This window comes from Salvelinus alpinus, chromosome 3 (assembly GCF_045679555.1).
Source record: "Salvelinus alpinus chromosome 3, SLU_Salpinus.1, whole genome shotgun sequence".
In the NCBI taxonomy this organism is placed as follows: Eukaryota; Metazoa; Chordata; class Actinopteri; order Salmoniformes; family Salmonidae; genus Salvelinus; species Salvelinus alpinus.
The window spans coordinates 62,155,576-62,167,191 of NC_092088.1; the positions used below are offsets into that span (position 1 = coordinate 62,155,576).

At 40.4% G+C, this 11,616-nt stretch overlaps 1 protein-coding gene across 2 annotated transcripts in view; it reads left to right on the forward strand.

Annotated features, from left to right (window-relative positions):
• The window catches only part of LOC139571079 (stress-induced-phosphoprotein 1-like), a 47,026-nt gene extending 35,611 nt beyond the window's left edge, over positions 1–11,415 (forward strand). For both annotated transcript variants that reach the window (XM_071393604.1, XM_071393605.1), the window contains exons 12-15: positions 1,904–1,937; positions 7,837–8,017; positions 8,706–8,827; positions 9,289–11,415. In XM_071393604.1, the coding sequence (XP_071249705.1) occupies positions 1,904–1,937; positions 7,837–8,017; positions 8,706–8,827; positions 9,289–9,424 (473 nt within the window). In that variant the 3' untranslated portion in view covers positions 9,425–11,415. The remainder of the gene's footprint in view (positions 1–1,903; positions 1,938–7,836; positions 8,018–8,705; positions 8,828–9,288) is intronic.
• The last annotated feature ends 201 nt before the right edge of the window (positions 11,416–11,616 follow it).

Below are 11,616 nucleotides of genomic sequence, written 5' to 3' on the forward strand. Positions count from 1 at the left end.
ACTGTCTTAGAAATCAAAACATATATGGGCCGCATGATGCAACTATAGGCTATTGATGTTTTGAGAGAAAAAAAGCTTGCTCTGTTCCTCGTCTCAGCCTGCACACACTCTCTCATAAAGTGATCTTATTTTTGCTATTCTCAATTTATTCTTGTCTTTACTAATATTTAAAATTAGTTTTAATTTAGAATGGCCCATTATCAAATGGGCAGGGGATTAACAACGTCATCCATATGCACTCGAATAGCTGGTTCGTTTTTCAATCATGTCGGTTATTTCACTCCACGCCTTAACCACCGTTGGAGGAGCATGCAGCCTCTCGCTGTGCGACAGGTAATACTCCATCCAAACTCTGTATGCCATGGGCTCTCCGACCTTGTTCCTGCAGCTACCCAGTTCATTTGGGAAACCAAGGGAAATCTGTTCTGGACCATCCATAGTAACATGTTTTCACAAGAAAACATATTTCATTAAACTGACAGCACTTTTCTCTGCACCCTGGAGAGAGGAATGGAGAAAGAGGTGGAAAAGCAGTGGTGAGAGATTCTGTAGCTAAAAGGAATGTCAGCCTATTAATTATGAAAATACAAGCATCGCCTAGGCCCAGACTCATGGATAAAAAGTTGTTGCGTAGCATAAGGTCCATCCTGTATGCATAATAATACGGTCCACGCTCAAAGGCAATTACTAGAATTAATTTAATTTTGAAGTATAGGCTAGACCAATTATGTACCAAAGACATCTTAAATCGCGTTTTTCTGATGTGCGTGAAATGCGGTAGGCTGTGTTGTATAACAACACAATAGTTATTTAAAAAAAAATGTGGTTGGCTTCGGTAAGCTCTAGAGAGCATAAGCTCTAATATGCGTATGGGTGTTTTGAATGAATCATCACCTTAGAAAGCACTGTTCATTTTGTTGTTAGGCTTTGAAACAACATCCACAATGACCATATTTTCCACTCAGAAGTTCAACAACTGTTTGAAACTATCTTCAAATTGATCAATCACAGTGAGGTGAGTTTTAAAAGCATACACTGTTTTGATGAGTTTGTCATTTTGGATTCCATTGGCATTGATGTCAGAGCGGTTAGAGGGACAATAGAGCCCTGAGTACCAGGCCATTAGCCTGGTAGCCTGGGGCGGCAGGTAGCCTAGCGGTTAAGACCCAGTAACCGAAAGGTTGCTGGTTCGAATCCCCGAGCTGGCAAAGTGGAAAAATCTGCTGTTCTGCTCTTGAACAGTTAACACCCCTTATAAGATCTGGTCCCCGGGTGCCGACGACATGGACGTCGATTAAGGCAGCCCCCCCACACCTCTGATACAGAGCTTGCCATGCAGAACTTTCCATTAGTGACCTGGCGGTTGTTAGCGAGTTGGGTATTACCAACGCATGTCCAGAGTGCAAAAGAGGAGATTACCATGACTCAACGGTTAAGTGGAATTTTACTGCGGTCATGACTGCCGGTGTGGCAGTAATACGGTCACGGCAAAAGCCCTAGTTACGACGCGCTCACACACACATTTTAAATACTTTATTTGAATCCACAAATTACTTTACATTTTGAGAAGGATTCAAACATTTCAAAGAGCATGGCTATATGTACACTTATGGATATAGATAGAACCTTCTATAGAGCTACACTGCATATGTACCTGACACGGAGCAGTACCTTGCCAGCTGCTTTGTCTTATTCAGGCACAAACACCACCCACCATCTAGGCTGTGCCAGTACATGCAATTTCTCATCTAAACCTAGAGGGCAGCAATGTCAGGAATTAGTTTTCAATGACTGGGAAGGAAAGCAACACATTTTCTGAGTTATTGCTCTGGAATGTGAAGGTCGCACATAAATGTTTTTTTATTTTTACGTGATATAATTCATTTGTCTTCCCTCTCCTCAGTGGTGAGCCAGGACTCCTCATTGAGCCTGCCAGGGTAGGTGGATCTTAGCCAATCATGTTTACCCTAAAGGGGTCATGGCCCCTGATTTTTAAATATATATACATATACACTACCGTTCAAAATTTTGGGGTCACTTAGAAAATACCTTGTTTTCCATGAAAACATACCTGAAATTAGTTGCAAAATGAATAGGAAATATATTCAAGATGTTGACAAGGTTATAATAAATGATTTTTAATTGAAATAACAATTGTCCTAACTTTGCTTTTGTCAAAGAATCTTCCATTTGCAGCAATTACAGCCTTGCAGACCTTTTGGTATTCTAGTTGTCAATTTGTTGAGGTAATTGGAAGCGATTTCACCCCATGCTTCCTGAAGCACCTCCCATGCTTCCTGAAGCACCTCCCACAAGTTGGATTGGCTTGATGGGCACTTCTTACGTACCATACGGTCAAGCTGCTTCCACCACTGCTCAATAGGGTTGAGATCCAGTGACTGCTGGCCACTCCATTATAGACAGAATACCAGCTGACTTCTACTTCCCTAAATAGTTATTGCATAGTTTGGAGCTGTGCTTTGGGTCATTGTCCTGTTGTAGGAGGAAATTGGCTCCAATTTTAAGCGCTGTACACAGGGTTTGGTATGGCGTTGCAAAATGGAGTGATAGCCTTCCTCCTTCAAGATCCTTTTTACCCTGTACAAATCTCCCACTTTACCACCACCAAAGCACACCCAGACCATCACATTGCCTCTACCATGCTTGACAGATGGCGTCAAGCACTCCTCTAGCATCTTTTCATTTTTTCTGCGTCTCACGAATGTTCTTCTTTGTGATCCGAACACCTCGAACTTAGATTTGTCTGTCCATAACACTTTTTTTCCAATCTTCCTCTGTCCAGTGTCTGTGTTCTTTTGCCCATCTTAATTTTTTCTTTTTTATAGGCCAGTCTGAGATATGGCTTTTTCTTTGCAACTCTGCCTAGAAAGCCAGCATCCCGGAGTCGCCTCTTCACTGTTGACGTTGAGACTGGTGTTTTGCGGGTACTATTTAATGAAGCTGCCAGTTGAGGACTTGTGAGGCATCTGTTTCTCAAACTAGACACTAATGTACTTGTCCTCTTGCTCAGTTGTGCACCAGGGCCTCCCACTCCTTTTTCTATTCTGGTTAGAACCAGTTTGCGCTGTTCTGTGAAGGGAGTAGTACACAGCGTTGTACGAGATCTTCAGTTTCTTGGCAATTTCTTGCATGGAATAGCCTTAATTTCTCAGAACAAGAATAGACTGACGAGTTTCAGAAGAATGTTCTTTGTTTCTGGCCATTTTGAGCCTGTAATCGAACCCACAAATGCTGATGCTCCAGATACTCAACTAGTCTATAGAAGGCCAGTTTTATTGCTTCTTTAATCAGAACAGTTTTCAGCTGTGCTAACATAATTGCAAAAGGGTTTTCTAATCAATTAGCCTTTTAAAATGATAAACTTGGATTAGCTAACACAACATGCCATTGGAACACAGGAGTGATGGTTGCTGATAATGGGCCTCTACGCCAATGTAGATATTCCATAAAAAATCTGCCGTTTCCAGCTACAATAGTCATGTCTGTATTTCTGTCTACACTGCATTTCTGTCTACACTATTTCTGATCAATTTGATATTATTTTAATGGACAAAAAATTTGCTTTCCTTTCAAAAACAATGACATTTCTAAGTAACCCCAAACTTTTGAACGGTAATGTATATAGCACCAGTCAAAGGTTTGGACACCTACTCATTCCAGGGTTGTTTAAAAAAAATAAAATAATAATAATAAAAAAAGTTAAACAAATCTAAATATATTTTATGTTTGAGATTCTTCAATGTAGTCACCCTTTGCTTTGACAGCTTTGCACACTCTTGGTATTCTCTCAAAAAGCTTCATGAGGTAGTCACCTGGAATGCATTTCAATTAACAGGTGTGCCTTGTTAAAAGTTAATTTGTGGAATTTATTTTCTCCTTAATGCGTTTGAGCCAATCAGTTGTGTTGTGACAAGGTAGGGTAATATACAGAAGATAGCCCTATTTGGTAAAAGACCAAATCCATATTATGGCAAGAACTGCTCAAATAAGCAAAGAGAAGTGACAGTCCAGCATTACTTTAAGACATGAAGCTCAGTCAATTCGGAAAATGTAAAAACTTTGAAAGTTTCTTCAAGTGCAGTCGCAAAAACCACCAAGCGCTATGATGAAACTGGCTCTCATGAGGACGGCCACAGGAAAGGAAGACCCAGAGTTACCTCTGCTGCAGAGGATAAGTTCATTAGAGTTAACTGCACCTCAGATTGCAACCCAAATAAATGCTTCACAGAGTTCAAGTAACAGACACATCTCAACATCAACTGTTTGGAGGAGACGGTGTTAATCAGGCCTTCATGGATGAATTGCTGTAAAGAAACTACTACTAAAGGACACCAATAAGAAGAAGAGACTTGCTTTGGCCAATAAACACAAGCAATGGACATTAGACTGGTGGAAATCTGTCCTTTGGTCTGAATCCAAATTTGCGATTTTTGGTTCCAACCGCCGTGTCTGTGAGACTGTCGTGGAAATCTAGTACTGATAGATATTTGGTAATTTCTTCAAACAATCATCTTCATTCAATATCGATGAATTATTGCAATAATGAGGCTGGTCAACCCACCCCACTCTTGAGTGTTGGACCGAGTAACCTAACCTTTACACAAGAGTACTATATATAGCTGACACTAACAATGCTCAGTCATGGTTGGTCCCCCCCTCATGCAGACCAAGGAGCATCATAAGCCACTCTGGCTTCATCCTGTCGTTGTCTGCACGTGGGTTGTTGTCTTAACCCCTCCCTGTCTTAGTTTCCCAGATTATCCCGACCAGGAAATTATCCCAATCTGGTGAGATTTATCAAAACAAAACAGGACAAACACCATTCATCACTCAATACATTTCTATATATCACTCGGTGTGTAAACTTCAATCCAAAACCCTCAAAAGACTGGTAATTCCCCCATTTTGACACGATTCACATAGTGACTGTGTAAAAACAATACTACAAATTCAAATTACTACCCTTAATAACTCCAACAAGGTTTGTACCCATAACTTCAGAGTAAAAATAGACTAGAGACAGGTCTATCCTTCTTGTGGTCCTATTAGTTATATAACTTCTCCGTAATTATCAGTATTATAAATGACCTTTTTAAATCATCATACAATGTCTCTCGGCATTCCAGCGAGGGCGATTAAACCACACTAGAAAGGACAGAGGTCAGAGGTTATTCAAACTCTTCAAATAAGTGTCACTTTCTCTATTAGACCAATTATCTAAACATTTCATACATTTCGTATCCCAGGTTTACACTAAGTTTCTTCAGTAAATGTTTTTATCAAAAGAATTTGCGTGTTCAAGGTAAACTCAGAAAATAAAAACTTGTTCCCCTTTTAAGATACCTCGGCACTAACACGTGTAAACCCTATGAAATAGAACACTCACAATAAATCAAACATAGCATTTAAAAAAAACACCAACAAATATTCATAATGTGTGGGTGGGTGGGCTCTTGAAACTATATGGTAAAAACAAACAAAAATGGTCAGGCCTTATTTAATGAACTCCTCTTTAACACCAGATCCAGATACCTTTTTAAAACTGCTGAATTTCACTATACTAATATCATAATCAGCAACCCAAAGGTTTTAACTACATTCAAAACATGATGGTAATAAGTCCATTGTACTAATTAATTGCTAACTATTAATATCAAACAATTAGGTAAATATGTAATTTTTCTATCGCAAGACGCAAAGATTGGGTGAACGAATGATCTCCGCAGATGTGGTTCCCACTGTTAAGCATGAAGGTGGTGGTGTCTGCCGGGGTGCTTTGCTGGTGACACTGTCAGTGATTTATTTACAATTCAAGGCACATAACAAGCATGGCTACCACAGTATTCTGCAGCGATACGCCATCCCGTCTGGTTTGCGTTTAGTAGGACTATCATTTCTTTTTCAACAGGACAATGACCCAACACCTCCAGGCTGTAAGGGATATTTGACCAAGAAGGAGAGTGATGGAGTGCTGCATCAGATGACCTGGCCTCCACAATTACCCGACCTCAACCCAATTGAGATGGTTTGGGATGAGTTGGACCGCAGAGTGAAGGAAAAGCAGCCAATAAGTGCTCAGCATATGTGGCAGCTCCTTCAAGACTGTTGGAAAAGCATTTCTCATGGAGCTGGTTGAGAGAATGCCAGGAGTGTGCAAAGCTGTCATAAAGGAAAAGGGTGGCTACTTTGAATAATATAAAATGTATTTTGATTCGTTAAACTTTTTTGGTTACTACATGATTCCATATGTGTTATTTCATATTTTTGTTGTCTTCACTATTATTCTACAATGTAGAACCCTTGAATGAGTTGGTGTGTCCAAACGTGTATGTGTGTACGTACAGTGGCAAGGAAGTATGTGAACCCTTTGGAAATACCTTGACTTCTGCATAAATTGGTCATAAAATTTGATCTGATCTTCATCTAGGTCACAACAATAGACAATCTGCTTAAACTAATAAAACACAAACAATTATACATGTTCATGTATTTATTGAGCACACCGTGTAAACATTCTCAGTTCAGGGTGGGGAAAGTATGTGAACCGCCCTCAAGGTCATACCAGAGCATCTCAATCGGATTGAGGTCAGGACTCTGACTGGGCCACTTCAGAAGGCGTATTTTCTTCTGTTGAAGCCATTCTGTTGATTTACTTATGTTTTGGGTCATTGTCCTGTTGCATCTCCCAACTTCTGTTGAGCTTCAATTGGCGAACAGATACACTAACATTCTCCTGCAAAATGTCTTGATAAACTTGGGAATTGATTTTTCCGTCAATGATAGCAAGCGGTCCAGGCCCTGAGGCAGCAAAGCAGCCCCAAACCATGATGCTCCCTCCACCATACTTTACAGTTGGGATGAGGTTTTGATGTTGGTGTTCTGTGCCTTTTTTTCTCCACAAAGTGTTGTGTTCCTTACAAACAACTCCACTGTAGTTTCATCTGTCCACAGAATATTTTGCCCCTAGCACTGTGGAACAATCAGGTGCACTTTTGCAAACTTCAGACGTGCAGCAATGTTTATTTTATTTGGACAGCAGGTGCTTCTTCCGTGGTGTCCTCCCATGAACACCATTAAGTGTTTTGGGTATTGTAGACAAGTCAACAGAGATGTTAGCACGTTCCAGAGATTTCTGACACTAGGTTTCTTCTTAACTTCATTGAGCATTCTGCGCAGTGCTCTTGGAGTCATCTTTGCAGAACGGCCACTCCTAGGGAGAGTAGCAACAGTGCTGAACTTTCTCAATTTTTATAGACAATTTGTCATACCGTGGACTGATGAACATCAAGGCTTTTAGAGATACTTTTGTAACTCTTTCCAGCTTCATGCAAGTCAACAATTCTAAGATCTGAGGCATGGTTCACATCAGGCAATGCTTCCTGTGAATAGCAAACTCAAAAACAATTATTATTATTTTTTTTTTTAATGGGGCAAGGCAGCTCTAACCATCTCCAATCTCGTCTCATTGTTTGGACTCCAATTAGCTTTTGGAGTAGTCATTAGCCTAGGGCTTGATACTTTTTCCAACCTACACTGTGAATGTTGAAATAATGTATTCAATATAGACAAGAAAAATACAATTTGTGTTATTAGTTTAAGCACACTGTCTATTGTTGTGACTTAGATGAAGATCAGATAAAATTCGACCAATTTATGCAGAAATCCAGTTAATTCCAAAGAAGGTTCACATACTTTTTCTTGCCATTGTATATGGATGGATGGATTGGTGTGTATGCATACCTTTTGGATTTCTGTGTGTGTAACATGACGTAAGTGATGTCTTTTCCCTATTCACTCTCACTTTCTTTCCTTCAGGTCCTTGTGTGCGTCTCTCTGGGTGGGGAACGTGACCACTGAGATTGCTGAGAAACACCTGTTGGACCTCTTTCAGTCCTATGGAGAGATAGACAGCATACGAGTTATCCACGAGCGGTTCTGTGCATTTGTCAACTTCAAGAACGCCAACATGGCATCGCGGGCCATGGAGAAACTCAACGTCAGTGGCCTTCTGTGACAAGATACTGTGGCCTCTTTTCTGTTTTGTATATTGTAGTTCTTGTTAACTTTTTCTTGACATTTTATTTTATATTTCGTGACTACAAAATATCTAATAAGTTACCTGTGAACTTTGTCAAACCCATTTCAATCAACTTTCCTAATCCAACTTTAGATATTTTAAAACGTAAATAATCGATCAAATTTAAGACTGGATAAACTGCGTTCAACACCGGTCGAAAACAAAGAAGCACGTTCCAGGTCGTGCGCACCAAAACATTAGAGTGCACTAGGCTGGACCCTCGTTCTGAATAGCCGTACTTCATTTCTCTAAAGAAAAACATCAACCAGGAACTGCAACCAAATGCCACAGAAATCTACGCTCCCATAGAGAACCAATTGAAAACAGTGAACTCAAAAATAAAATTTAAAAATTTAAAAAATCCTGGATGGTTTGTCCTCGGGGTTTCGCCTGCCAAATAAGTTCTGTTATACTCACAGACATTATTTTAACAGTTTTAGAAACTTTAGAGTGTGTTCTATCCAAATCTGGAAAAGCTTCTGGCCCTGAGTAGCAGGCAGTTTACTTTGGGCACGCTTTTCATCTGGATGTGAAAATACTGCCCCCTATCCCAAACAGGGTTAATAATGTATTTGTATTTTGTGGGTGTATGTGTATTCCCTCACAGGGCTACAGTATAGAGAACACAAGGTTGGTGGTTCGCTACCCAGACCGTAACACCCAGAGGGCTCTGCCAATCCCCCTCAAGAGTAGCCCCCCCGCATCGCAACAGGCAGCTGCTGCTACTTGGTAAGGACCCACACCCTTATAAGGCTGAGTTATGCAAAAGGTAAAACGGTGCCACTGGTTGCCCCTAGGCGCATTTATTGTTTTGTTTTTGAAAAGGAGATGAGCATCCAGCAACGTAATAAAAATAAAATGCGGAAGACAGATTTTCAGTTGAATGCATTCAGTTGTTCAACTGACTAGGTATCCCCCTTTCCCTTTCTTTGTTGTAATACCGCAAACCGATGTGGCTGTTTCACTGCAACTTTAAGGGATAATTCATAATCCAAGTTTTTGCCTATTTCAACACCCTAGGTAAATCAAGAATAAGCTAAAACTTTGAAAAGGTGGAATAGTTATCCTTTTTAAAAAAACTCTAGAAACCAAAAGGAAATCAGTTGAGGATGAGCCTACTTGAAAATGTGTATAATTTCATCCCAAAATCACCTCTACATAACATTCCAACCTTTTTGCCCCTTTTCCAGTCCCAGGCGTCGTGGCCCAGTGAACGGAGATGAGTGTTATTTCTGGAGGACCACTGGCTGCCATTTTGGGGACAAGTGTCGCTACAAACACATATCCGAACAGAGGGGCAAAGACAGGAAGCCCTGGCAGCCCTGAGCACAGTTTCCTCCCCACCTCTGGGCTTTTATAGAAACTGGAACCCCACTACGAACACTGACTGAGCCGAAGGACTATTATATTGGGCCATGTTCTCCCCCCAAGGACAGCAGGAGAACTGTTGTTATGCAGGACAATGTTAAGACTAATAAAATGGTGGACACCATCATTAATCTAAGAGCGTATTATGACTGATAATGGACCAATTAACAGCCGCCCCCCTTGACCACAGCTCGGCGTTTAGGCTCATCATGGGAACCAACCTCAAAAGCTTGAAGCCTTAAAACCTTACCAGCCTTACAGCTAGCATCAGTTAGCCTTACAGCTAGCATCCATTAGCCTAGCCAGCCATGGCCTCTCCCTGAGTCTAGTTCACGGCTTAGAGGAAGAATGGTGTCATACATTGTCAAGATTCTCTAGGAGGAGGGCTCCTTTCTCTGCTTTGGTGAAGGTAACTAACTGAACAATTTTCTATGACCTCTGTCCTATCATTTATCTGATTTGAGTCTTGATCCTGAGAAAGTGAAAATGGTTGCTGTTTCTCTAGTAAGGGCAAGCTGCAGACTCGGTACCTTCAGCGCTGGCTCGTCTATGCTAATCTACAGCCACTACTGTCTGGGGTTTGTGGCCTGTGCTGTCCTTGTCCTCCTTCTCTCATTTCCCAACCACATCTCTCTTACCGTGCCAATACCGCCAGAACGGACCAGGCCCTCCACACCAAAGGAGACCCAGAAGCCATGCAGCAGATTCACCCTGACGTTTCAGTTCCTCCCTAAAAGAATGGTGCCTCCCTTCCACTCTGACTTGGTGCTTAGTAACCTTCCTCATAATAGTATAATGTTCATTAGGCACCAAATGGGAGAAAACAGACAGGGAGGGACTACCTGGATTTCTCCAAAAATAAATGTTCCATTTCCAAACATTTTCCTTGGCATGCCCTAATGAACATGACCCAGTGCTTGATCTACACTGGGCTATGGATCTGTGCTATTGGCCTTAGCTATTGTGTCCATCGCAATGTGCTTTTGCCCATAGTGAAGATCTAAAGAGAGGGTGGGGAAGAGAGCAGTACCACCAAATTCCATAGAAGGTAACTTGTTCTTTAGTGTATTAATGCATGTTTCTATTTTTCATTTTCCCACTGAGAATTGACACCTACTTTTCTATGTGTTTGTCAAGGTTTGAGTAATTGTAGTTATTTAGTAAGCTAGTTTTAAAACATCTGGGAAATAAGCCTCTTGTTTCTAGAATGAACCAAATAGATTATTCTTGCTGTTTCCATCTACCATCTATTCTCTATACCAAGCACCATCTTTGTCCTATGAAGGGACAGAATCACTGAATTTACACTGTATTCGGAGGGTATTCAGACCCCTTGACTTTTTCCACATTTTGTTACAGCCTTATTCTAAAATTGATTAGATTGTTTTTTTCCCTCAATCTACACACAATACCGCATAATGACAAAGTGAAAACAGGTTTTTAGAACTTTTTTTAAACCTTATTTACATTAGTATTCAGAAGGGAAGGTTCTGCTTTTCTGTGGTTGCCTTGTTTCCATCCTCGTAGAGATTGGTCAAAGCAAACAGGACTTCATATTGGGAAAAAGAAACCACAAGAATATTACCTTTTTAAACGACTCGCAGAAGTGTATGTTTTGTTTTGTTTAATGACCCCAAGTATACAGTATTCACTCATTTGGGCCAATGCATGTTTAATAATTTTGATAGAAAGTAACAATTAAGTATTTCTGTGTGAGGCCCACTTTTTTTTATTTGGCGTGTGTGGTTTTAGTAAAGGAGTCCATTTTTTGAGCCCCTATTTCAGGAGAAAGTGTACGTTTTATGATATACCCCCCAAAATCGTTATAAGCACCAAACTGTTTAACTCTAGCACTGTAATCTGTTTATGCTAAATCTACCAAATATTGTGTGTGAAACTATTCTGCACTGCCAAAGAGTCCTTTGTAAGTCATACATTTATTTGAATCATTTCAGCCTCATTGTCTTTATTTTTCTGTTTTCGTCCTGCTGTTATGGTGTATGTTAACCGGTAGTGTCATCACGCACACACCCTATTCTATTCACTGTGTTTATGGAACAACTGTCCTATTCTATTACATATTCTGCACTTTAGTGGTTATTTATCAATTTTTATAAAATATGGTTAGGCAGACTTTTGAATGTTGTGTG